General features: G+C 40.2%; 5 protein-coding genes across 8 annotated transcripts in view; 1 reads left to right on the plus strand and 4 right to left on the minus strand.

The window, feature by feature from the left end:
* The window catches only part of LOC117792209 (bromodomain and WD repeat-containing DDB_G0285837), a 47,979-nt gene extending 41,574 nt beyond the window's left edge, over positions 1 to 6,405 (minus strand). For both annotated transcript variants that reach the window (XM_034632252.1, XM_034632251.1), the window contains exons 1-2: positions 6,254 to 6,405; positions 2,933 to 5,195 (exon numbers count right to left, since the gene is read on the minus strand). In XM_034632252.1, the coding sequence (XP_034488143.1) occupies positions 2,933 to 4,551 (1,619 nt within the window). In that variant the 5' untranslated portion in view covers positions 4,552 to 5,195; positions 6,254 to 6,405. The remainder of the gene's footprint in view (positions 1 to 2,932; positions 5,196 to 6,253) is intronic.
* Positions 6,406 to 8,448: 2,043 nt separating this feature from the next.
* LOC117792208 (WD repeat-containing protein 44) lies at positions 8,449 to 16,311 on the minus strand. Of its 2 annotated transcripts, XM_034632248.1 has the most exons (10): positions 15,925 to 16,311; positions 15,627 to 15,855; positions 14,013 to 14,102; positions 13,686 to 13,824; positions 12,800 to 13,607; positions 12,541 to 12,741; positions 11,118 to 11,841; positions 10,243 to 11,061; positions 10,053 to 10,181; positions 8,449 to 9,235 (listed from the first exon to the last, which is right to left on the minus strand). In XM_034632248.1, exons 1-10 carry the CDS (start codon positions 16,008 to 16,010, stop codon positions 9,080 to 9,082), a joined length of 3,381 nt encoding a protein of 1,126 aa, XP_034488139.1. In that variant the 5' UTR covers positions 16,011 to 16,311; the 3' UTR covers positions 8,449 to 9,079. The 2 variants fall into 2 exon arrangements, with proteins under 2 accessions (XP_034488139.1, XP_034488140.1); XM_034632249.1 differs by lacking the exon at positions 14,013 to 14,102.
* A 545-nt stretch (positions 16,312 to 16,856) lies between these two features.
* Positions 16,857 to 18,760, plus strand: LOC117792210 (DNA polymerase alpha subunit B). The gene has a single exon (XM_034632254.1). The coding sequence runs from the start codon at positions 16,917 to 16,919 to the stop codon at positions 18,720 to 18,722; it is 1,806 nt and encodes a 601-aa protein (XP_034488145.1). The 5' UTR covers positions 16,857 to 16,916; the 3' UTR covers positions 18,723 to 18,760.
* Positions 18,758 to 23,640, minus strand: LOC117792211. Of its 2 annotated transcripts, none has more exons than XM_034632256.1 (6): positions 23,620 to 23,640; positions 21,305 to 21,426; positions 21,081 to 21,218; positions 19,988 to 20,166; positions 19,803 to 19,925; positions 18,758 to 19,739 (listed from the first exon to the last, which is right to left on the minus strand). In XM_034632256.1, the coding sequence occupies exons 2-6, from the start codon at positions 21,308 to 21,310 to the stop codon at positions 19,250 to 19,252; spliced, it is 936 nt and encodes a 311-aa protein (XP_034488147.1). In that variant the 5' UTR covers positions 21,311 to 21,426; positions 23,620 to 23,640; the 3' UTR covers positions 18,758 to 19,249. The 2 variants fall into 2 exon arrangements, with proteins under 2 accessions (XP_034488147.1, XP_034488146.1); XM_034632255.1 differs by having other exon boundaries at positions 23,452 to 23,638.
* Positions 23,641 to 24,497: 857 nt separating this feature from the next.
* LOC117791003 (filamin-A) lies at positions 24,498 to 26,004 on the minus strand. Its single transcript, XM_034630633.1, has 3 exons — positions 25,713 to 26,004; positions 25,259 to 25,639; positions 24,498 to 24,811 (listed from the first exon to the last, which is right to left on the minus strand). Exons 1-3 carry the CDS (start codon positions 25,855 to 25,857, stop codon positions 24,516 to 24,518), a joined length of 822 nt encoding a protein of 273 aa, XP_034486524.1. The 5' UTR covers positions 25,858 to 26,004; the 3' UTR covers positions 24,498 to 24,515.
* Between the last annotated feature and the right edge of the window lie 830 nt (positions 26,005 to 26,834).

A 26,834-nucleotide genomic window follows, 5' to 3' on the forward strand; every position in this document is an offset into this window, starting at 1 on the left:
TATTCGTTGAGTTTGCGTGTAAATTGATCAGCTGAGTTCTAAAAAGATTTTCACAGCTTTCTCTACATGTCTATTTTTATGAGTATGCTAAAAGCTGATGCTACATAATTGCCAACACCAAATCGATCACATGTAAGTGTGTGAGTGTGTGTGTGTTGTGCTTGGGAAGACACTATTGACTAGTATTTGGCTCATTGCGGAGCACGTAAAATGTATGACTAATCAATGCGTGGAGAGGAAAAACTTGGATTGAGGCAGACCGAAAACCGAAGACTCTCTGGGAGAAGCTACGCTTCGGCGAGTTTCACAAGTTTCAAGAGCCGCATTCAAGTCTGAGAGGTTTTTGTAAGAGTCTTAACGAGTATACCGATTGTATTTGCATTTATATTGAATATTATAAATGTAATTGTATGTGTTTCTGTGTGTGTGAGTACCGTAGTCATGTGTGCGATCGTACAAATGCCAAACAATGTGAGTCACGATAATCAGCGTTGAGCGCACCGCAAACACGTCCAGCAATATACACAGTGCTTACAAACGCGAGGGTGGACCTGTCAATACGTATCCACCTCTCTATTGAAAACATCCCATTGAAAACTTTTATCTAAAATCTATAAAAATACACAAAAGAAAGGTATGAAACAAGATAAAGCTTGGATAATACAAATAAGTTCTAGGACCATCTCAATCACTGAAGGCTTTCAAGAATGAAATCTAAATAAATATAAAGTTCTGTGAGAGTAAAAAAAAAACAAGTAAAGGAAGCAAGTAAGCAAGGAAATCTTTAATTTTAAATTGATAATTTGTTGATATCGTTTATAAAAATAAATTATAAATAAATAAAGAAGAGACAAGAGTTAGAACTTTACTGAAAGATATTTTATTATATAAAAAACGCTATGGAAAAACTTTAAAGTGAAAAGTAAAATAAATTTGATAAACTAGCATTTTATTTATGAGATTTCCAAAAGAAAAATCAAATTAGTTTAAAATGATTAAAAGATGAATTGAAGAAATACTACATTAAATTAGCTAATAAGTTGCAAATAACAGAGTAATAGTAAACATAACTTTTTTATTTTTACTACTAGAGAACATTGCTCTTTGAGTTAATCATCAAGCCGCCCTCGTACACTAAAATACTCACATATTTATGTGCGCAGTTATAATAACAACGCTTCGAATATCGTACAGTGGCTGGAAACGAGTTTTGATTTGTTGAAATAAGCATTTACTTATGAAAACAGCACACAACAAAATTATTTAAACACACACAATATATTCGTACATAAAAATATGAGACATAAGTAGACGTTGTTGTAAATATTGCAAGATGTTGCAGTTGCAGTTGCCGTTGCCGTTGCCGTGGCAGTTGCTGCAACTGCTGCAATCGAGCGTAATGCGCATACATGCAACGTGCCACAACAGCAGTAGCAACAACAACAGCAACAACACCTTCGAAATGGTGTCAGCAATAATTTATCAAAAAACAAAAACAAAAAAAGGCATAAATAAACCAGGCAAAGTGTTCAAACCGCATCTAACACTGAAGAGAAGAATCCGAGTTGGCAGCAATTTGCATGAACAGCCAAAGACAAAACAATGGGCCAAGAGTACAGTACTGAGTACTCGTACTCTTACTCATACTCGTACTCGTACTCGTGTGTATGCATGTTGAGAGTATCTGTGAGATACGAGATACGAGATACAAGTGCTGCCCTGGGCATGTAAAGCGTGTCAGCAAAGCTCAGTGAAACTCGGTGAAATAATTGCGGTAAGCGCATAAATAAAATTACACATGTTGGGAATTTGCAAGCAGTTTTCGCCAGGCGACAGGCCCGACACAGTGGGAGACAGACACGCCCCACCCAACTACCAATCGCTCCGTCCCTACCTCTGCTTCTGACTCTGCCACAGTTGCTAAAACAGATAGCCAGATAACCAGGCAGTTCGAAAATGCAACAGTTAACTTGTACCTGAATATGTACAAATCTGTCGGTAGCATCTTCATATCTGTCAGATAGCTGTCCCTATCTTATCGCTCGCTCCTCCTGCCATGATGTTTATGGCCCAACCATTTATTGATTTTCCTACGTTCGCCTGATAATTTTACGATTCTCCGAGGGAGGCAGTCAGTGAAAGGGTCTGCCAATCTGTCTGTCTGACTGACATCAGCCACAACTAATTACGAGAAATGATGTTGACAATGGGAATTACTCGGAGTTCAGGACACGCGTGCCCTTTGTTGAGCCTGGAAAGGGAAGGTCCACAAAGCAAACCATTTGGCTGTCAACAAATTAATGCCGTTTGACAAGATTTCCAGGAACTGGGAACAATACAAATGCAGGGTAACATCAAATGCTACCCTCTAGCGCTGAAATATTCCTCTATGTACATTCAGGAATTCGTTTTTCTATTCTTTCGAAAAACTCATGATTTTCTTTAAAGTCACGAATATTTTGAATCGAATGGTTTTGAAATATGCAACAATGTCACGATTCTAAGCAAGAATTATAATACCGCTGTACTCGTAAGACTTGGCACTCAAGCTTAAATTGTTTTGAAACCTTTTAAAGCAATACTAGGGGTTTAATAATTTATCCTGAATGCAACAGAATATGCAAGTGTGAATCACAGAAGGTTTTACAAATCGTTTTATCGTATTGACCCCTTGTATAAATAACTCTGAGTAATACAAATACTTAAATACTTAAATACATGAAAATTGCAATAACTGATCAGAGCTGCATTTTACATTAGCTTATAAATCAATTCACATTACTAACCCATTATCAATTAAAGATTTATGCCTTAAAATCACTTTGATCAAAAAGTTGTAGCATCCCATAATAAAGTACCGATTTATACCTTATCTATATAAATTACACACTCTTCCTATCATTTCCCACATATTATTCAATAGCTGACTCACCGCTTGACGTTGCGACAACGTTTCTCGTTCTCTGCCTCCTTGACGCTATCCCAGCTGTCGCCCACACCCGACGATGACATATCATCGAGCCGCTCCTCATCCTCCATGCCGGAATCCTCGAGACTGATGTGACAACTGGTTAGTGTCACCTGTTTGCCATTGTCGCCCACCTCGATCCAGTCGGAGGTTCTGATCCGCTGCGAGCGCTCCGTGCCGTATGGCGATGAGTCCGAGGAGCATCCCGAGGGACAACGTTTGCGTGGTGTGGAGTTGCCATTCAAATTGCCGTTCTCCTTGAGCGACTTGTTGACCGCATAGGTGAGCGTGTCCTCCTCATCGCCATCGGCATCCTCAACATTATCGGCATCCACATCCTCCGTGTCGGCATCATCAATGGAGTTGTAGCGTTGGCGGGACAACGATTTACTGGGCGTTTCCTTGGCCAGGGACAAAGATTTCGTGGGCAACTGTTCCAATGAACAAGATCTATTGCGCATCGCCGCCAATTCCGAGATGAGCAGCTCGTGGAAGGTGTGCTTCTTTTCGGGAGTATTGCCAGCACTCACCGAGCACTTGATCGGATTCGGATTCGGATTTGGATTGGAACTGGGATTGATATTGATGCGAGTGCAATTGCCCGCTGCCTGAATGGTCACCTGCTCGGCCTGACGCTCGCGTTCCCGTGCCCGCTCCAACTGGAAGCGAGTGTGCCGCTCCTGGGCCAACTCCTGCTCCAACAATGCCTGATGCTGTATGGCGCGTTCATGCTTCGTTATTATTGTTGTATCCGCTGCCGATTGCTTCTGTGACTGGCTTATGATGATCTCCGAGAAGAGACGCTCCGCGGCATTCTTCAAGTTATTCTTAATCTCCACAGTTTTGCCGCTGAGAAAGCTGCTGCCTCCGCTGCTCCCATTGCTGAAAGGACCGCTCGCAAGGGGACCGTCCAGTGTGGTCTTGGAGCGCCTAAAGATGCTGGTGGCCGGTGTAGCCGGTGGCGCCACAAAGGTCGGCACATCATCCATATCGAGTGTGGCCACCGGCAACTGGACAATCTTGCGTGGCTTTGGCAATGGCTGCTTGGCGGGATGCAGACCCGCCCGCTCGAAATCCACCTTGCCCAGACTGAGACGCGTGTCCTTGATGGGTGTGCTCTGTGTGCTGAGTGAATTGGCCCGATTGATGCCAATTGAATCCCTGGGCTTGGCTGTCGGCACATCCGGTGCCTTGCGTAGCTTCAATGGCGGCTTTGGCGCCGTTGCTGGTGCGCCCGTGGCAACTGTTGCCGTTGCTGTTGCTGTTGCCGTTGCACTGCCAACTAGCGCCATTGTGGGCGTTTGTGTTTGCGCCTGTTTCTTTTGCAGATTCAGCGAGGGCGACTTGTAGACCAAAGTGCGTCCCACAGCGCTCAGTTGGCTAACAAATGTGGGCTTCTTTTGTATGATTGGAGGTGAAGTTGTCGCCGTTGTTGCTGCTGTTGCTGCTGTTGTTGCTGCTGCTGCTTTGGGTCTGGGCGGCACTGGCGGACCCGGCCGCTTAACCACAATCGTTGACTGCATTTCGGCTGCTGTTACTGTTGTTGCTGTTGTTGTTGTTATTGTTGTGGCTGCTGTGGCCATTGCTGCTCACGTTCTCACGCGGAGTTGTTTGGCCCCACTGAAAACCAGTATTTGTAGGTCACTTTTTTTTGTTGCCTGGGCAACCTGGACAACTTGGCGACTTGGCGACTCGTCGACTGCGACTGCAACTGCGACTGCGACTTCGACTGCTCCGCGTGTCTTTTTGGTATTGCAACGCGTTTATTTATTATTATTATTTAGCATAAAGGCGCAAATGGAAACTTGTTTTTGCTTAAGCTGCGTCGTGTTCTCATGCGACTGTTGTTGTTGCTGTTACTGCTGCTGTTGTTGTTGCTGTTGCTGTTGTTGTTGGTTGCATTTTGACAGCGCTGCTGCTGATCTATTTTGAATATAGGCCACGATGGCGCACTAACGGACCTAGTTGCTTATATGTATTTGTTGCTGTTGTTGTATTTTGCTTAGCTTATTGCTTATTGGTTTATCGGCTTATTGAAACTCGTTTTCTTATTGTGGCTGTTGCACTTTGGATTCTCCAACTAAGTTTTTGTTTTTTTTTTTTCAAGTGAAAGGGTTGCTTATTTTTTAGTATATTTTGCTTCGTAGATACCCTTTGGTTCGCTGATTAGTTAATTTTTATTTCATTTCATTTTCGTTTTTTCATTTATTTCAATTGTTCCGTTATTCTGTAAATATGACATTGATTAGACACATTGTAATAATTGTTGTTGCTGCTGTTTTTTTGAAAGTGTTACAATAATTGTTTTTCTTGTTTTACTTTGCTTTTCATTATTTTTGGCTTTGCACGATTTTTGTGCTTTGTTGCAGGCGTGTAAAAAACAGACGTCATAACGAAGTTTCATGTTAGAAAGCTCAATTAAGCCAAAATGCACATAAAAGAAACTAATAAAAAATCAACAATGTGCTCAGAATAAATTGAAGTTTAATGAAGCGTTTAAGCCGCAACAAATGTGGTAGGAGAAAACTATCGAAAGATCATTTGAAAACGATTTCAGAATGATTTCATGTCCAAATCGATTGGTTTCAGAGTTTTCCCATCGTTATCCCAAAAAAACAAAACCAAACAATTAAATATGTTAATATGCGCAGTTAAAAAAGAAAATATTTTCAACACCCGTCTGGGAATAAATACGATTATTTCGAAAACAGAAACTGGCTTTAATGAGTGTAACAGTTTCTTGGACAAGTAGAAACTAATCGACAAAAAGTTTTTAATCGACACTTCTTCAAACAATTGTTTATTGACGTTTTCTTCGAGTGTAGAATGAAATTAGAACTCAAATGAGGTCACAAAAAGATAATTGATCGACGAGAATCGATTCTCGATGAAAGTGTAGCCGATAAATAACGGTGAGCTTTAACACTTTTTCGAATTGCAGCAACAACAATTGTATTTACATATTTTGTGTAAGTTCAACTTGATCACTCTCTCACACGCACAAACACACACACACACAAACACATATTCTCAGGCTCAAGGTATTCTTCTGCACTTTGAGCTTTAGCTCGAATTAAATATTGTTTAATTTAATTAAGTGCTAACGTGCTGCACACAGACCAAAGAATTACACCCACATGCACACACAATTACTCACACCAACACACAGTCGTTCAATGTGCAACACGCACATGCATACAAACACAAAGTTTCTGGTTATTTTTGACCAAAATTCTTTTTCAAAATTTTATAAAAATAATTATTATGTAAATGCATTTTTTTTACACTGAATTTGTTTTTGTGTTGCATTTGCAGTTGTCAACCGAAAAACACGAAAAGCACAGAAACCGAAACCGACACCGAGACACAACATGGGCGACCGAGCGACCGTACGAGCCGTCCGTTGCGACGTTGCGCTTTGCACGAGAGTCAGAAATAAACTGAGAGCATGAAAGAGCTAAGCGCACCTTGCCTCAATCTCGGCGCATTGTGTTTACATGTGTGCGCTTGTGAGTGTGTGTGTGCGTGTGGGTGTGCCTGTGTGCACGCCAATGATGTGCGCGTGAGAAAAACAATCAAGCGACTCACGATACACTAACTCCAACTCTATGAGCAAGTAGCAATAAATTTTTTATGACATAATGAAAGGCTACATTGGCTCTTTACTTTTGAAAATTTTATTAATTATTTTCTTTTCCTTTTATCACTCTCAGAATGAAACTCTGTCGCTATCTTAAACTTAACTTGTTCGTCATATACTCAACTCGTGTCTGTGTGCTGCCCGCCACGTTGCTCACGCCAACTTTTGGAGAGCATCTCTATTGGAATACTCTTTGCTGTTTTCATAACTGGTCCGCTCTCTTAACACTTTAAGCTCGCTGTTACAGAAATCTGTTAGTTAACAGAATTGTTGTTTTTGACCAATTTGTGAGTGCAAATCAAATTTAGAAGCTTTATAAATTAAATAAGGATGCCTACACAGTCTAATGCAAACATTATTTATTAATAGTTTTGTAAATATTATACCATTTGCCTCTACTCAGGTGTGTCTAAGAGCAATGTGCCTTCAATGCGGTTTAAGAGAAACTAAGTTTCAACAGCTTCACAATTTGGTACTCTTTTGAAAGAGCAACTTGGCACATGGCCAAAAGTGCATTGATTGGCATTTGGAACGCGTCTGGGGGCAGGTGATGATGAGGGCCGGCGCCGGCGTCTGGCTGCTGTGGTCGGCTGGCATTGCAACAGCTGTTGTTGCCGCATTGGCACGCAACGACACACCATGCCATGCCACGCCCCCCCCTTTGCCCGGCCACCCACCCACCCACTCATAAAGCAACTGCAACTGCTTAAATCTTTATTGATTGCATGTTGCAATGGATGTTAAAAAGAACACAATCACTAATCGTCTTTCGAGTGACTTTGCTGTCTGACTAAACAATTATTTAGCCGGCATATTCATTGCCGACGACGTGCCTCAAATTCAATCCCCCTTCCTCCCTCCCTACGTATGCCCCATGCTCCAAGCTAATGGCCTGGTTGTGGCACTGCAGACAAAATTGCAGCGAAGCGTCAAGAAGCAAACGAAAGTCGGAAGATATACAAACATATCCGAGTACATAGATAATATACATACTAGCATACATATATTTGTGTAATATGGCGACATAACAGTACTCGTATATATACATATATATATATAAATCTCCCACTTTTTTGGGGTTGCTGGGGTCGTTCGTTGTCGCTACTTGAAATTAACGTATTTGTATTTGCCTTTGCCTTTGGTAGGCAACCAGGCCAGAACCGCCCCACATAAAGGAAGAGACGCCTAGCACTAGCCGGCTAGGAGGATATGGCTCTTTGTCTGGGAAGCCCCCTTCCACACAGCCAAGCACTCGAAATGATTTCCATGGCACTCAGGAAGTTGCCTCTTCCGGCCAAAAAAAAAATATATATATAAATTGAGAAATGGAGGGGTTCCCCGCTCCGCGTTTTCATTTCCTTGTTCTTCGACACTTTTTGTTGATTTTCCTTTTGTTTCTCTTATTTGGCGCAGCAAATATATGTGTATATTTTTGTGACCATTGTTAGGCGTCTGGAATTTTTGTCGCAGCCGGGAATTGGCAGACCACCAACTGCAATTACGGATGGGAACATGCACCACACAATTGACAAAACACCCATTTCATTTTTTAAATCACACACAAAGGATTATCCCTCACACACGCACCCACTCGTACACACAAGCACACGCGCCAGCTTCTACTTGAATAAGCTCGAGAACGCACCCCATCTTGGGACCATTAGGAAGCCCCAACAATGAAGGTTAAACTTACGTTAAATAGCTGTCGTCGCCAGGAGCATTCCTGCCAGTCACTTCTAATCCTTACCAGCCAGAACGAAGCACTTCAACATCGGCTTCTAACGGCATCATTCCGACCGAGCAAAATCAATAAAAATATTTAATGAAAAAAACAATATGCTTAAAGTGCACATTGGCAGCCCCGAGGGTCGCAAAATTTCTTTACTTTTACACAAAATATCATAAGTATATTAAATAATTACCACAAGCTAATTATCATTAAGTAATTGTCATATTTGTGGGTGTATAAGTACGTGTATATGTTTGTGTGTGTGTGCGAAGGAGTTTTGAATTAGTTTGCATTAATTTAATTAATAATAAAACATGCAATAAAATATCAACAAGCACACACACACACACACACAGCTTGCTCATACACTCACCTACATGCGCATTTACACACTTAGTTGTCATTAGAAAATAATTAACATTAAAAAACATACTCTGCATAAGAAGATATTACACACACCGCACTCGATTGCCGTTAACAACATTTAACATAATCATAAATATAGGACATACTTGTACATATACATACATAGAAGATATTACGACCTTAAGTTAAGCAAATAGGTTAAAAACATAAATAAGCGTTAATGCTATCAATTAATTGGTTATCCGTACAAAATACATATACATTTCTCATAAATACAGTACAAAAATCAAAGAGAAATCATTAATTTTTTTTAGCGCATTTCGCATTTGCATTTCCCTCACACCAATCCCCTTATTTTTTCATTATCCACAATCGATTAATCTGCAATGGCCGTGTAAGGCAAACTGCTGTGCTTCGGCTTTGTTTTGTTGATGAACACCTTGATGGCGCCATTGAAGTCCGCGCTGACGAGCACATAGCCACAACCCTTCTTGTGCTGTTCCACCAATGGATCCGGCTGATTGTTCGGTAACTGTGTGGAACAACAAAGAATACATTATTTATTTATTTAATTACTATCATCAACTATAATCAGACCACACAAATATTTAAAATTCAATTCGGCTAGTAAAATTAAATATAATAAAAATTGAATAAAATTTATTTTAATAAAATATTTTTATTTTAAAAATGCACAATTCAAAGTTGGTTTATTAAAAATTTAAATTTAGTCTTGGGTACTCCAAATTTTAAAGATTGGTTTTAAATTGACCAAAACCATAATTAGCCCGGTTATATAAATAAAATATATAAATATAAATATAAATAAATAAAAATAAGTTATTTTCAGTCGAAGTGTTTGTCGCAAATAATAGCTAACCAGAAACTAATAAACTGAATGATTTTGAAAAATCTAGTTTTGTATTTTTTGAATGAAATATCTCGGAAAATTATAAATTTTTAGTTTCATAATATACTTGTATGTAAATTAATTGTGAAACAAAAAGTGTACTAAGGAGGTGTATATCAAAAAGTAAATTTAGGCGATGTCTAGAATAGGTTTGACAAAAGATACATTCCCCTGTATAGTGATGGATATATAAGCATGTTTTTATCTACCCAAGATAAGCTTAAACTTTATTAAATATGTCAAATATGTGGCAAAAAGAATATTAATTTAGCAATACAAGGATGCCTAAGATTTCAACTGAATGCAATCGACTTTAGGTGAAAATTGTGAATTTTTCTTTAATAAAATTGGTTTTATATGATGACAAGTCATCAAATTGCACTCGGCAATATTAAATGATAAGATTTATATATTATTAAGTAGTTTCAACGATGCTCACCTTATCGTGGGAAATTTCATCCGGTTCCGGTTTAATAATCGCCTCCGGATGTGGCGCAAATATGGCACAGGTGACAGTGGCATTGTGTGCTTTAATGCCCTCCCAGAAATCACTACGATCGCGACGAACCTGCAGGTATAAAGTCAATAATTATGCTATTACTTTCAGTTAAAGAACCTTTAACACCTACCGAGCTCAGCTTGGAGTAGTCGTGATTCGTTTTCCAAATGTAGATACATTGATTCTCGGAGCCAGCAATAATGTACTTGCCATCGTGACTGAACGAGCCCTTGATCTGGGAGGATACATTTAAATATCCCTTGTACTTGCAGGACAAGTTCAGATCGCGGAGATCGTATAGGCGGACACGACTGTCATTGGACGTAACCAATATCTTGTCCTCTCCAGGCATGGGCTCAATGCCGCTTATCTTGCGGCCAATACGATTCTTGCCACGCGTGGAACGCACATGGATCTGCGTGTGATACTTCAGTTGGTCCGTGTTGTAGAAGATGCAGCGTCCATCGTAACTGCCGACAACTGCAAACTGACCATTCTGACAGAAATTGGCGGCCGTAATGAGTTTCGTCTGACCATCCACTTCGTTCCATAGCGCCACCTTCTTATCAGGAATATTCCAGAGACGCAGCTTGCCATCAAGACTGCCACTAAGAAAGTATCGATCGTCGCGCGGATGAAACGCAATTGCTGTGACAAAATCAATGTGCTGGAAGCAGCAGAGACATTCCTTTCTGGAGATGTGCCACAGTCGCACCGTTTTGTCCATGCTGCTGGACAGGATGAAATAGTTCTTGGACCAACTGACATCGAGCAGATCCGAGGTGTGGCCATTGTAGGTGCAGAATGGCTTAGGCATAAACGGACCCGTGCACTTCTCGGCTGCGGTGGCCATCGCAATGGCCTCCTCGGCGGAATGCTGTGACACCAGCGACTCCTGCGATGGCGTGGGCGAAGATTTTTGATCGGCATTGTACTTGTTGCGCATATCCTGGAGGAAAATCATTGTTATTGATTGTAAGATTGCATTGACTTATTTGATCTTACCTGGAAATAGGGATAGGCATCTTTGAGCACCCAAATGCGCAGCACCTTGTCCTGTCCAGCGGTGGCAAGTAGACGTCCGCATGAACTGAATTTCATGCACCACACAGCGCTGGTGTCCTCGCCACTCAAGTCCTGGACATGCTGCAGCTTGGTGAACTCATAGGGGCCCTTGTTGGAGGAGGATGCTTTGATTTTGATATTCTGCTCGGGATTCATGGCATCCACAATGTCAGCCACATCTTCCTTGTGTCGCGCATGGGACACCTCCGATGCTATCGACTTGGCCTTGTCCACCGTTTTGCGCATTGTGCTGCCAAAGAAACGTTTAATGCGCGCCGTTTTCTTTTTCAAGCGACTGCCATCCTCCGTTTCCAGCTCCTCCTCGTCGGGTTGCTGCCCCTCAATACTAGGCGGTATGCCGATGACGCTCTCCTCGTCCGATTCCTTTTGCATCACCTCCAAATGTGAGGTCAGCTTCAATATATGCAGCGAGAGCGGATTCCAGCCCTCAGGCACTGGCGGTGAACGCACTTCGGATAGCGGCATATTCTCTCCCGTATCCAAATTCTTTACAGGAACTTGTTCGAGTATCTCAAAGTCAGTCAACTGTTTGCCCGAATTGGTGCGTGTGCGCACATAAATGTTCATCTGCCTCAACACATCCTCATCCCCAGCTGACTTGCGTCGCTCCTTGTCATTGACGCCCCGGTACAAGGCCGTATAGCTGTGGAAATCGGAGAAAAAAAACAAGTCAGATCATTATCGAGTCCCCAACTATAAAACGATACCCGTTTCTCAATACAAATGACATGTATGTGTTTTAAATTCGAAAGGTATACAAATTACTGGCACTTGTGTTGCTTAAACTTAAAAACAGCCATAGCTACGGATGTGCTGAAATTGAGTGGGTATACTGGTAATTCTATTTGGAAAACTGTGGGTGTAATAGAATTTATTCCGTGCAGGAGCTGATTACAATTTATAAAAATACTGTGTGGTTGGTTAATTTAGCTCTTACAGTCACTGAGTTTCCGTTATTGACGACGTTTGAGAATTTTATATATACTTTAAGAGTTCTCTTTTACAATGAATACTATAAAGTATATTCGCTTGTACACTTCGAGTAGTGGGTATAATGAAGAATAGGATTATAATTTCACTTTTGGGAGATGAAGATGAACTTTAGCGATAAGACAAGCAATAAATTACAATATTACAATATAATATTCAACTAACTCGAGGCACATCCTCCAAGTTCTGTACATAATGTATAGATCATAAGGACCTCTGCGAATAAATCTCAGAATTGTTCAATTAATTGCACTCAATTAGGCTAAAGTTCATGTTCAACGTTGAAAAATCACTTGCAAATGGAGGAAACACTTGTTGCAAGCGATCGTCCATTGCCATGTTGTTAACTTACCGTGTGGAACTGCCCAGACTATTGGAACCGCTGCCCGCCAGCTTGGGTCGACTAGCACTCTCCATAAGCATCTTCTCGATGCGCTCGATTTCATCCTGGGACGGTCCCTGGGCCTTGTTGCTTGCCTCATCCCGCGGCTTAACCACATAGCTACCTTGTATGGCCTTGAATAAATTAAGACCCTGATTGGGATCGATGGAACTGCAAACGCAAAGTTATTAGCGGAATTTCTTTCAGAATAAGTTGCATATCTACTCACCTTACTCTTCCCGGTGCCGAGTTGCTTTTGGCCGAATTAGACGGACTTGGTTTCGAGTAGACCGATGTGACGCTGTTGCCAAGTGAATGCGAAGGCTTGACTATAATTGCCGCCGCTGACACAGGCCGCACATGCGACGCATGACTCGTGGAGGCCATTTGGGCCAGGGATGAGGGTGTGGTCGTGGTCGATGCAGAGGCGGATACGATTGTGCTGGTTGAGGAACAGGTCAGCGTTATATTTGACGCCTTGGCGCTTACATCATTTAGCGAGCTCTCGAACTCCTTAACAATATCATCACGCAATTTCTGTTGCACATCTCGCACACTCTTTACGGACCGTGTATCGCTGTCGGTGTCCTCCGTATCCGGTGCCGGCAATCGCATACCCTCGTTCATGTTAAACTGCTCGGAGGAGCTGCTGGAGAATTTGCGTGATTTCTTTTTGCGCCGCGGCGGTGCAATTGGCCCGCTTGATGTGATGGAATCTGTGGTCTTTGAATGCGCCAGCTTTGTGCTTGCTATCACATCCGGCTCCTGCAACATAATGGCACCACCGACGGCCGTAGTTTGCGCTGCAGTTGCTCCCGTACTGCTGCTTATTGCACTAGAGGCTGTCACACTTGGAATATGCTTGACAGTTCCTGCCGCTATAGCCGACGTAGCTGTTGACGAGGCATTCGCAGAGCTTGCAGGTGGCGGCGTCTGACGTTGTTGCTGTTGTTGCTGCTGCAGTTGCTGTTGTTGTTGCTGCTGCTGATGCTGCTGGGCATTCATTGACGCCAGCGATTCACGATCAATGCTGATTGCTGTATATGAAGCAAGTGAATAAAATGTAAAATGTGAACGGATTCTAAATGTTTGCTAAGTGCGTATTCCGAACTCACACGACGGATCGATACTGCCCGCCAAGATGCGTCCCACGCGACCCAATGATGTCATGCTCTGAATGCTCATCGTATCACTTTCAATGACCTTAAACGGATGTGTTGGCCGATTTGTGAAGACGCCATCCATCGAGCTGTTCTGTTGTTGAACAAAGTGAGAGAAATAAATTAGTAAAACAATTATAAAGCAGGCTCGTACACAGATATTAAACACGGACTATTTGTAAGTAGTTTGGCAAAAAAAAAATGAAAAAACTAAAGCATGTGTTAGGGTTACAAAGTATATTAGCTATATATTCTACATTGGATTGAAAGGAGATTTAGTACCTGAGAATCAGGTGTGAGTGTATTTCCTGGATTATCATCTTCATCATTTTGCATGCATTGACGTAGTTCTTGAAAGCGTTGTCTACCAGACTATATACGATATATATATGATGTTTTTTTTTTATTATATATACATTTATATAATATATATATGAGTACAAACATTGGGTTGAGTTTGAAGTTTAGACCATATTCCATGAAGTTTTACAATTCATTTAATTTATATTCATTGTTTATTTGGTTTTTAAATTCGTTGATTTTTACGAAATGAGTAGAGGAGCACAAAATATGAAAATAAAGAGCAAACATGTTTACAAAAAATTAAAAAATAGCGCCTTTATAACAATCATTATAATTCACATCAAGAAAAATCCCAGAAATTTGTAAAAAAAAAAATAAAAAGTAATATACTTAATAATAGTAAATAGCTTAGGTTAAAGGAATGGAAAGGGGAAAGTCGGAAGCGTTGATTGGGACGCAACTTATCAACTTGGACATAGCACTCGAGGTATTCCCTATCAGATAGTGTCGCTGATAAGAGCAGACCCTCCAACTCCCCCTGTCAACAAGCAAGAACGATGCGCTGTGAATGAAATCATTTCAGCAAGAATTTATGGGTCAAACACAGGCCTTGACCAACAGCAATTATTGTAGTAATAAATATATATATAGTCTTACTGATAAAACCGCAAGTAAATGTTGTTAACAATAATTGGAGCAAAGTCAGATAAGGCAACGGCATACCTTTTGATAATAACCGCTAGGTAACAATAAATGATTTAATGAAATTCAGAATGCGTTATGCAAAGTGTTAGCAATTGTATAACAATAATTATTTTGATTAACAACTGAACGACGTTGAAATAGAATTGAATTGATTGATATGTTGCTTGTTGCCAGGCAGGGAATGAGGCATTTTGTATCTACGAAGAGTCAACAAGTGGAAATTAGAATGCCAAATAAACAAAATGCCTTAATAAATATTTCAGTTTATATATAAACGAGGAGCGTTCGAGAAATATTAGACTTGTTGCTCTGCAGTGATAACTTGTAAGAGTAATATATCTTAAATGTTTTGAGCAACCCCCGCACATATTTAAATTTATATGCCTGACCGCTGATGACAATCTGTAAGCCTCATACGAACCTTTCACAATGGGAAGGCAAAACAAAAACACAGGCATAAATAATAAAAACAAATAAAACAAATGCTAACAGAAAAAAGCATATGACCAATCATGACTACTCTATGGGATGGGAGGAAGCTAGGGGAGTGGGAGGAATTAATTTGCTTTGCTTGTTTTTTTTTTTCTTTTTTGTTGCTTCTATTTGGGAAGCGCAGTGAAATCGGTAGAAAGAAATTTGCATTGATTTTTTGCACAAAGCACTCGACCAGAAAGGGAAAACGTAAAACGTGCATGGAAATGCAAATGCAAATGGTCATGGGAGCATGGGAAGGTAGCGACTCTAATAGAACAGAATTCAATAGAATAGAAACTGAAATCACAAAACGTTCAACGTATGTATCTTAATGCATGCAAGCAAATCAAATCTAAAATTGAACGCAACCAGCACATGTAACATAAAACGCCCTAACTACGCCCCCGCACTTACCATGCCCTTCACTGACTTGGGCTCCACAAAGACATTGGCAGCGGCGGCGGCGGCAACAGCAGCATCCTGTTGCTTGAGGCGGGCGCCTAAGCTGTTGGTGGGACTGCGGGTGGCGGGGGTGCCAGCACCGATGGGAGTTGCATCGCTGTCCGATGAGGCGGCCGTATTCACGCGCACAGCTGGCTCCGGGAAGATGAACTCCTGCGCGCACTCCGTCGGCAATTTACGGCTGCAAGAACAACAACATGCGTGTCAATAGGGTGAGTCACAAGTATAGCTGGTTATTTCTACACCCTACCCAAGAGTTGCATGGCGATTGGGTGTTGTGTCTTCGGCATCGAAAAACTCCTCAGAACTGTCCGAATCCGTTTCCAGTTTGCTCATTTTGTTATTGTGCGTGAATTACCTAATATATATGTACTTTTTGTGTCGCTCTTTAATGAATATGCAAATTGACCAAATTATGTTTTCGTTTTTTTTTTGTGTGTTCTTTTGTTGTTGTTGTCTTGTTGCTGCAGGGCTGCCTCTTGTTGTTCTACCTCGTTAGTCCAAGTTACATGATTTTGTCATATTCTGGTGCTGCCTGAGCACGACAAGCAGGTCATTCAACATTTTGCACACATCTGTGTTTCAAATATTACTACAAATTTAATAATTTATTTATTTTTACGCCCGATAAAGGTCTGTTCAGCTCCAGTGTTGCCAGTATGCAATTTTTGTATTGTAATTGTTTTTTGAAAGACACTGCCACCTGTAAAAAAAAGTTGACATTTATTTTAACGCTGCCAGACCAAGAAATTTGATCTAGATCAATTTCCATGTTTTCCTTTCTTCCAAAAAGCTCTTGCTCATTTTTTTTTAATTTAGAGCTAGAATTTTTTAAATCTGTGCAGAATTTATGTTATAATTTTGTTGAATTATTGGTATTTTTTTTAGAATTACATTTGTCACTTCTTTCCCCGATGGGCAACGAACTTCAAACCTTCGTTAAAAATATAGCTTTCGTTATATCTAATTTTAAATTGTTCAAAAATTTTTAATTTTTTACTATAAAAATTGCTTACAATTTTAAATTTAAATTGTACGCATATTTACACAGTGCTTGAAAGTGGACTCAAAGCTGCTGTTTTCAAAGTGGTCGTTTATCGAATAAAAGGCATGGTTGTCATTCGCAGCACAAAGAGGAAGCACGATAAATGAAAATTTATCGAATTCCCGCCAAAAACTGTATAAGTGAAGAGTTGATTACATTTAATATTGTTATTTACGACGCATCTAATCTCTGAGCAGATGGACGCGGAACTGAAACAACAATTCGACGAAATGGGCGTGGAGCCCAGCGGCCCCGTGTTGGACAAATGCATAGAACTGGCGATATCTTACAACATTGACGACGCAACCGAATTTGTGGAGCAATGGATGGCATTCAGTCTGTCGCATTTGCAAGGAGACGAGCCCACGATCGCGAATCTGGGTGAATTCGAGCGAAAAGTGCTGCAAGTGAAACGGGAAAAGGGCGGCTCAAAGAAGTCGACACATCAATCCAAATCCAAACCAACGAGCGCCTTGGACACGAGTTCCCTAGCCTCATATGGCCTGGTCGAAGATGATCCCATGATGGATGACTATGTGAACGAATCCACATCGACGCTTCCTCACACACCCAAAGCTAGCAATGAACGCACCCGCCCATCTGCCCTCAAGAGTGGCGTTCTCTTTAGTCCCGCCAGCTTCTCTCCTCAGTCGGCTAAACGCGGCACTCCAAGCACATCTACAGTAACAGGACGACCTGGCGACATTGTGGACACATTTGGTCATCCAAAGCTTCTGTCCGCATCCACCTGGCAATCCCAAGTGGAGCAGGCCTTGCCAGTGGTCCAAAAGTTACTGCACAATGATGCACCGCTGACCATGAGTAATCTAAGTTATATGAACGATTTGCTGTACGAGAGATGCGAAGATTTGCATGATCGACTGGTGGACATTGGCCAGGCACTGGTGGAGAAGAAACTGGGGGCTAAGGGTGCCTCCGATTGCAGTTGGTATCCCCAGGATCGACACACGTTGGACGCACTGCACGTTCTCCATGCCGTGGGCATGATACATTCCGACGATGATGGACCTCTGGATGCTCACTCCGCTCTGCTCGCCGTCCTGGATACAGATGACAAGTTTCTGGCTCTCAACTTCTCACAGATCAAGTCGACAAGCATTTTTCCGGGCCAAGTTGTGTTGGCCAAGGGTTTCATACCCAGGGGCGACACCTTTGTGGTGGAGGAGATTTACACAGATCGCAAACTGACGCCAGCGCCACCACTCAAGGTAGATCGTGAAGTGCAGTTCGTAGTCGCTGCCGGACCGTACACACACAGCACGGATCTCTTCTACGATCGACTGCATGATCTGCTCAAATACCTTAAGGATCACAGGCCCGATGTGCTGCTCCTAACGGGGCCATTTGTGGACGCGGAGCACTCGCTCGTCGGCGAGCTGGCCGAAACCTTTGACTCCTTCTTCGAAAAGATGATTGCTGGCATCATGGAGGTGGTGGGCAGCAACACCACAGTGCTGCTGGTCAGCAGCCACAAGGATGCATTGGCAACTGCCGTTTACCCCACACCACCGTACACACTGCGCAGAGCGTATCCCAATCTGCATCTGCTGGCCGATCCCTCGCTGGTCGATCTGGATGGCATTACGTTGGGTGTCAGCTCCACAGATGTGCTCGATCATCTGCTGAGCCACGAGTTTGCCACAAATGCGGGTGAGCGTATGCATCGTGCGATCAATCATCTCTTCAACCAGGCATCTTTCTATCCCATTTGTCCGCCGGCGGATGAGAACATGCCCTATGACTCGCATCTCGCCCAGAAATATGCCCAGCTGAAACAGCTGCCCAATGTGCTGATCCTGCCCAGTGATCAGCGGCACTTTATACGCGTCGTCAACGACTGTTTGGTCATCAATCCGGGACGACTCGCTGACAACAAAGGCGGCACATTTGCCCGTTTCCTGGTCACTCCCACTGCTCCTACGGCCACCACGAAGGCTCCAAATATGTTCAACAGTGTTGCTTGTCAAATACAACGTATTTAAGCTAAATCCAATAAACCAAATCAAAAAGAAATGAATCATTTTTAAAGCGTTTATTCATTTAGATTTTGTAGTTTACAGCTAACAGTAGGAAATGATTTCTAAACGTATTACATATTCATCGTACTCTCTATACTCTATAATGTGTAAGTGTATGAGTGTGTATGGGTGTGTCGTGTGTGTTGTGTGTTGTGTGTGTATGTGTGTGTGTCGAACTCGAACTCAATTCGAGAGTCTGTGAAATAATGTTTTGCATAAAACTTAAAACTTTATTGTATATTTTAACTATACAAAAAATACTGCATGAAACGTGTACAATATAATCCTAAGCAAACCTCAATTGTTTGCAGATATAATTCCTGTTTTTCATCTCCATCTACTACTTCTTTTTATTTAAGTATCTGCGCGCCAGGTTTAAGTTAGTTCCGCCCCCGCCCCAGTTCTTAGTATCGTGGAGCTGCTAACTACGACCGCCACGGCGGCCGTCCAACAATTGAATTGTTTTAATTGTTGGGCTCCTGCTTGTATTGTTATTGCCTATTGTTGACGCCCTCGGGATTGTGGAGGCCACCACCTGGGCCGCCGCCCATGCTATGCTCCATGTTCTTAACAATCACATAGTTGGTCATGTGATTGATCGCCTCATCCTGCAGCCTTTCTGGCCAGCGTTTCATGTACGATTTTATAAAGTCACTAAATGTGTCCACCTTATCCGGTGTGCTCTTGTGTGTGTCGACAATGTTTTTCACAATATCAACGAATTTATCATAATCTTCGTGGGATTTTTTGATTTTATTGTAGTTGGGCACACCGCCATTGGTATTCCCACCTGGCCCGGCTCCACTAGCGCCTGCCGCATTCTGCATTTGCTGCTCCATGTTGCTGTCAGCCAACCGCGCCGATGCAGCAGCTGCCACAGCTGCCACCGCCGCCGAGGAGGCCATAAAATTGTCCACATTGCCCGAATTGGGCGGCGGCTGGGAGTGGTCCATAAAGTGGCGATGCATGCCGTACTCCGTTCTGTAACAGGAGTAAAATAAATGTCAATAAAAATTAGGAGAAACTCAAATCCTGCCCACTCACTTATAGAACCCCTCCGCGTTGTTGCTGTTGAACTCTTGTTGAGACATTGGATTTTTCCAAACTGGTGACTCGGATGTGGAAGGTAAGCTGCTGGCATTCGAGGAGCTCGTCATGCGTTTATCTCTGTGAATAATGAATACGATGTTACTATTTTTCTATTCCGATTTGATTCATTTGCAACTCACTTGTAACCGGTGTGTGCGGCCAAACTCTTAAACACATCATCCACTTGACTGTAGAACTTCCACGTGCTGATGATGCCCGTTGTCTCAAATGTCTTTTGCTCCTGTCTATAACGCTGTGTTAGATTATTCACCTTAAAGTGTACTTCCAGCGCAGTAACGGGTACGCCAAGACCCGTCAGCTACAAAGCAAATTACCAAATGTTATCAATCAAAATAATTACACACACAATATGTGCTATCATAATTAAATAGTTTTACTTTTCTTTAATATGAATCAAAATTTATTTGAATTTACTGGAGAATAAAAGCGGTTAAAGATAAACTTAATAACAATACATTTTTGAAATATACATGAGATAAAATACTTTAGAAGTTACATTCATTTATTCACAAAAAAATAATGAATTCAAAAAGGTTCTTAAGAAAAACGATTTTATGTGCTCCTTTTTCTTTTCATTTTTTCAGGAATTAAACCCGTAATCGAAACCGTAATCTTTAACTGGTATTAACCGATTGAAATTGGTTGTAACTGAAACCCTAACCGAAACAAAACTTTTTATTATACCGAAACACCAAAATAATTCAATCCGAAATAACCGATTAGAAACCGATTCATATATACCGTTTCGTGTCAACCAAGCATTACTTGGTTCAAATTAAAATTCACTTATATTTTTAAGGTGTAAACATCGTTTTTCAAACTAATAATGATTTTAAACTTTAATATCGATCTTGTTAGATGGAACTTTTTTTATATATTAACTTTTTTTAAATTGTCATAAATAGATTTTCTTTCTTTTTGTGAACCGAAATCAGTATTTTGAACCTTAATAGACAACTACCCGGTTACCGTAACAATACCGATATCCAAAGATTTTTCGTAGCCGATAACCGAAAATTAAAATACAGACATAACCTAAACCCTAACTGTAACCAATATTCGTTTAGGTTTGATACGCTGGATTAAATACGTAATTCCAAATTTGCATTTTGTATACTTGGAAAATAATAATATAATCTAAAGATTTTGTTTACTTTAAAGATAAAATCATGATAATCCTTAGATATATTTGTCTTTGAATTGGATACTCACTTGCTTTGCCATAGCCACATAAAGGTGTCCATTTCGTTTAATTGTGCGCAATTCATAGGCGCATACTTTCCATAGTTTAATTAGCTCTAATACTCCACTATCCTCCCATTGTCGGCGCTTTTTGTTGAATTTTTCATACTATGCAGGATAAATGTATAGATTCAAATGTTAAAAGGAGAAAAGTCAACTCAGTTGGAGATTTGTTTGTGCTGTTGCATACTTACAGGCATTTCACATGGGTCTCATTCGCGACAAACGTTTGCCCAACAAAATTCGGCTGCCAATTGGAGTTGGACATGGAGCAAGCTAATCAGTATGAAAACATATTTGTTCCTGGCACCCGCACCTACAAATATAATTAACCATTATAAATTTATTATTTCAAAGCAACATAAAGATCACCCTATATTTTTAACTACAGATTTGAAAACCAGGGCTGCAAGCTACTATAATTTTCGAAAAGATTTGTTTCGGTGGCTTGAACCATGAAACGGAATTTAGGTTCGGCTTGTCAACTTTTCGAACCTAAATTTTCGGTCTAATTTAAGAAATTAGTAAAATAGATTTACAGAAAAATTTAATTCCTATTCCCTCCGATCGAAGATTGCATTGAGTAACGTTGTACAGATATTCAAGCTTAAAATATACATTCAAATTAAGCCCCACCAACTAGATGGAAGTAAATGTTGGGCATGCTGAGTACTGATACTTTTCAATAATGTCCTTTGACAATCGAATTTGATTACCAATTCTTCTCCATAAAAGAAGTTTTAAGCAATTGTCACTTAAACCAAAAACCAAGGTCTCTACGACCTTTTCAGCTTGGTATTTCTACTAAAAAATAAAAGGATTGAACAAATTTTATTTTTTCAAATAATATTCTCTCAAAATATCAAGTGGAATACCTAAATCTTAAGCATTCAAGCAATATCAAAGATGACTTGGGCGAAACGCTCGAAGATAATTGAATTCAGTTAAATATTGTATTTGGTTAAAAACAATGTACTTAAGTAAACTTTAAAATAAATTTTTTTATTTTAATTAATTTTAAACGTTAAATAAATTATTATCACTTGTTAAATTTTTATCAAATTTATCGTATGTAATATATTTTGTGACGAAGCTATCAAAACTATGTGCACAAAAGTATCGTATAGGTAGAAAATCCTTTTTTAAATAAAAACAAAAAATATTTTAAAACATTTATTTTAAAAAGGTCCAACATCAATCTGCTGCTGAAATTTGGAAGCCATATCTTCAAGCAAGCCCGAGAAAACTATAAAAAATTACACTGAAAAATTTACTTTTTGTAACATACGATACTTTCGCAAAAGTCGGTCGATATCGAAATATTATGATTTAAATACAAATGTTTACTTAATTATTTTTATTCAAAGTCTGCAATATAATCGCGACATTAGAAAAGCATAACCTTTATGTAAATATTTTTATTTTCGCACCGGACCTATTCGTTAAGACATAATAAATAATATTTAATAAATAATTTCTGCGTGTTTCTGTTAAGATCCGGTTTGCAGCCTTGGTTTTAAAATTGGAATAGGGTATGTGATTAGTCGTGCACTCTCTAAATTTTATTCTGACATATGTTTACATTAAACACGCACACCTGACGTATGCCAAACATCAGTTTAGGTTTTTTAGGCATTTAATTATAAATAAAATACAACTTAATCGATAAGCGCTTATAGGGAATTACAGAAGGCACCTGTTTGATTAATAATGAAATTAATATACACATTAATTCTCTAATAACGTATATTATTGTACGTTTTTGCCGTGCGATCAACAACAACAAACAGAAATGCTGTTTAGATTTACGCACACATAAGCATATTCACACACATATTAAACAGTTTCATGTAAATTATCATTACGCTGTAAACACACCGGCAAACATACAGACACACGCACACACACACACACCGGCAAACACTTGCAGGTAAACAAAAGGTAAATGCAAGGTGTAAATTGCACGTACAACAATGCGAAGAAGCTAACGCGACGGCGACTAAAGTTGTACTGAAGCGGTATTTCAAGTATACAAAAGCTGTGGCCAGAGCAAATGAAGATGCTACTACAAGAGCAGTCGCCGCAGCAGCAACAACAACAACAGCGACGTCGACGACGTTCACTGCCAAACCGCCGACGCGGTCGCTGCTACTTTGGCACTTGCTGCCCCTCAATTGATGGGGCCACAGCAACAACAACAAGAACGAACGAGAGATGGTTACTTTTCTTGAATACACACACGCGTACAACGTTTTTTCCCTTTTGCAAGAAATGAAGATACAAATATGTAGGTATATACACACACAGAGATACATTCATATGCACACACGCAGGTACATACTTTTCCTTGCTATGCGATTACAGCAAATGCAATTTCGATACTCATGTAGCAGACCAACAGCAGCTGGCCGCGCAATACAGTCGCAGTGGCAACACAACACAAGCAAACACTAAACTTAATAATAAGTTAAATAATTTAATTTTAATTATCTTCTTTAAGAACACACACACGAAAAACGTAGTTAGCAGCTCAGCTCGAGATATTTACCAACACTAATGATGGCAAAACGTACACGGCCATAATGACGTTGTTCAAGCGAGATAGCAGCAGCGCGCGCAACATGGTGTGAACGGTACAACTAGAGTGTTACTTGCAATTGAGCGTTGCCAGCTAATCGAAAAATTTGCAAGAAATTTAAAAATATTTATTAAAAATGCGCCAAGTCTGCTTATGCTATGAAACTTGCAGAAATTAAAAGAAAGATCAAGTAAAAATTTAATACTTCATAAATATATAATCTATCCATTTATTTTTAAGAATTACCAAAAATAAATATATAAAACAGCCACGCCCACTGCGAACTTAAATGAGTAATGATTTTAGCTGAGCGCTTTAGCTGGATTTCAGGCTTGAGCATGACCATGTAATTTATCTTGAGCGCTTCAGTCGGTGGCAGCAGCAGCAGCAGCTCGTTAAGGCGAGCAAAGCAAACGCATTATCATCATCATCAACTGCGACTGTTGGAGCCCCATGTATACCCCTCCTCCAATAATGCGCAACTGCTTTTGTTGGCGCGCGCACTCTCACACACATACACACACTCACACACAAACATTCCCGTACGGTCATCATCATTAGGTTGGCATAACGCAAGAGCAGCGGCAACCCCCCTAAGCCAACACACACATATACAACTAAATGTGAACGTCATTAGCGTCGGCTAAATAACAAAAAATGATAATGTTGCTCTTTCGTTTGTCGTTGTCGTTGGCGGCGACGTCGTCGTCATCAGCGTTGGTAATCATCATTATATTTTACATAGAATGAACTTTGTTAAAAAAAAAAAACACCTCCTCCAATGGGGGGCTGAACTAAAAAGGTCACTCGATTTAGCATATTGAGTTTTATTCAGAGATAAGGCTAAAGGGCGATCCTGGAATGTGTTGTTCACCCCACTTGGCCACAACGATGTAATTCCCAGGGTCCCGCACCTGGTATATTACACGGTAAATGTTGCGACCCAGATGCTTGACCACGACCTCCTCGCAAGGACCTTGAGATCCCAGGATACCCACAAAGAGCATATTACTGCCAGCCATGCTGCCATCCACAGTGAACTCGTTGCGCTCGAGAAGATTAATGTGGGTCAAACCCAATCCACGACTTTGCACTTTGCTGGCATCTGACTGGAAGACGGGAACTGCAAGTAGAAAAATTGGTTAACAATATCCCATATGAATTCCGAATATTTTTGTAGTATTTGCATAATATTTAAAGGAACTAAAATAAGTTGGAATAGCTTTGATTTTTTTAAATCCGGATGAATTTTCTTTAAGCAATTTACATATTCAATTGATTATCTTGATTGGTACAAGAAAATTTAATGTTTCTTTTTTGTTGGTTCCCTTTTTACAGTATTTATTTCTCGACCTAGACCAAAATATTGTTAATATTAATGCATTCAAAATTGTACAAAATAATTGTGATTTCGTATTTTCCTAATTTTTATTTTTAAATTGGTTTCTTAATTCTTATTTTCTAACTAAAAGTTTCCTAGTGTTGTTTTTCTAAATAGACTTAATTATTCTTGATATAATTTTTAAAATTCTATTAAGGAATTAAATAGAATAGTCAAGGAGATACTTACTTGTTGGACTTGGCGAGGCTGTTTCGACCGTTGTATCTGCTGGAGGGGCTCCGGCAATAGTTACTATGATATACGGTGATTTGGGTAATGGCACGGAATTACATTTGATGTGGACTTTGTAGAGTCCCGCCTGTGTCAGGTGGCATTGCACCTGAAAGCGTTCTGGATCCAATGATTCTAGCTGCAGAGCGGGTCCATGTTGTCCACTGGGATTCTCGAGGCGCACATCAAAGTTGCCCTTCACCCCGTTGCGTTTGATAATGAAGCTCACCGTGGAATTGATGCGTACGGCGCCGCTGGGTAAATGAAGCAGCTGCACCTTTCCCGCATCGGTCAACTCGGGAGCTATGTAAACCTGTGGCGGCTCTGTGGGATATGCATCTGCGGAGAAGTGTTTACAGTTTATAAATAGACTCATGTTCCCCATCTTTACTTCCGCATGTGCAACACTCACCAGCATCGGGCGTGCGCTGATATCTGCCAAAAATACAAGCACTCTCCGGATTACTTCCATCGCTGCCTATGGAATCGCCTATGGCCTGGCCCAATGAACCCGCTGCGTTTGTATTCAAACGAATCTCCTGCGACACTTTAAACATGCCACAAATGCTTTGAATAGCAAAACAACAAATCACTTAAATGGTTCCTCAAATATTTTCACTAAATTTCCCTACAAATTATTTTGGGTTCTAATTGCTCTGACATCGCTTTGGTTATGTCTATGCCGTTCCTATTTCTTGGTCAGACTGAGGCTATATTTCTCTGTTCTCTTCTTCAACACACATCGTGGAGCAAACACTCTTAAAATTCTCAATATATTCCATACACTCGCTGCTTAGATGATATGAATATGTACATAAAGAGCACAGACATGCTCATAGATACAAATGCTTATGATCTTCGATGGGCAATATGCCAAAGGGAAACAACTTAAATACATAAAAATTAATACAGGGCGTATTCTGAATACATTCATTATTTTTATTTGCAGGCACTGTAAACCGATGGATAAGCATCATGGTAGAACTGCTTAAAAATTGGTACATTTTTTTTTCGTTGGTAAATTGGATCACATTTTTCCGAATTGTACTCTGTATAACAGTTATAGGTTCCTATAAGTGTAATACTGTTCTCACTCAAAAATTGTACTCTGTATAACAGTTATGGATTCCAATAAGTGCAATACTGTTCACATTCAACGGTACTGAGTATAACACTAAAGGCATATTTCTTAGAATGTCTAATTGGAAATTAATTGCATATGAAATTTGTATGTATTTTATGTGTTCTGCTTTTATGTTCATACTATACCAAAGAAATATCGTATTAGTTAATTCGCAAAAAATTTTTATTTTTACAAATTGTGATCAAAATTGAATTGCGATTAAAAACATAATTAGCTTTTCAGAATTTAATTTTTCTTTTTTTTTTTGTTAAGACATATTTTTTTTATATAATTATTTATACCAATTTTCTAATCTTACTGGAAATTTTCTATTGTAATTGATGAATTTTCTGTAGATGAGCACTATTTGCTGCATATAATCGCAAATGTGTTTAAGCTGTTGCATGTTGC

This window comes from Drosophila innubila (assembly GCF_004354385.1).
Source record: "Drosophila innubila isolate TH190305 chromosome 3R unlocalized genomic scaffold, UK_Dinn_1.0 2_E_3R, whole genome shotgun sequence".
Lineage (NCBI taxonomy): Eukaryota > Metazoa > Arthropoda > Insecta > Diptera > Drosophilidae > Drosophila > Drosophila innubila.

What these genes read in the sequence shown, in the direction of transcription:
- LOC117791003 (XM_034630633.1), bottom strand. Translation starts at nt 25,857, where the DNA reads ATGTTTAAAGTGTCGCAGGAGATTCGTTTGAATACAAACGCAGCGGGT. An exon ending in TCAGCGCACGCCCGATGCTG is followed by an intron (nt 25,640 to 25,712) that starts GTGAGTGTTGCA and finishes ACTTCTCCGCAG; the next exon opens with ATGCATATCCCACAGAGCCG. An exon ending in AGCCTCGCCAAGTCCAACAA is followed by an intron (nt 24,812 to 25,258) that starts GTAAGTATCTCC and finishes TTCTACTTGCAG; the next exon opens with TTCCCGTCTTCCAGTCAGAT.
- LOC117792208 (XM_034632248.1), bottom strand. Translation starts at nt 16,010, where the DNA reads ATGAGCAAACTGGAAACGGATTCGGACAGTTCTGAGGAGTTTTTCGAT. An exon ending in CCAAGTCAGTGAAGGGCATG is followed by an intron (nt 14,103 to 15,626) that starts GTAAGTGCGGGG and finishes TATCGTATATAG; the next exon opens with TCTGGTAGACAACGCTTTCA. An exon ending in ATGCCTATCCCTATTTCCAG is followed by an intron (nt 11,062 to 11,117) that starts GTAAGATCAAAT and finishes ATTTTCCTCCAG; the next exon opens with GATATGCGCAACAAGTACAA.
- LOC117792211 (XM_034632256.1), bottom strand. An exon ending in ATGTGGCTATGGCAAAGCAA is followed by an intron (nt 20,167 to 21,080) that starts GTGAGTATCCAA and finishes TTTGCTTTGTAG; the next exon opens with CTGACGGGTCTTGGCGTACC. An exon ending in AACGCGGAGGGGTTCTATAA is followed by an intron (nt 19,740 to 19,802) that starts GTGAGTGGGCAG and finishes CTCCTGTTACAG; the next exon opens with AACGGAGTACGGCATGCATC.
- LOC117792210 (XM_034632254.1), top strand. Translation starts at nt 16,917, where the DNA reads ATGGACGCGGAACTGAAACAACAATTCGACGAAATGGGCGTGGAGCCC.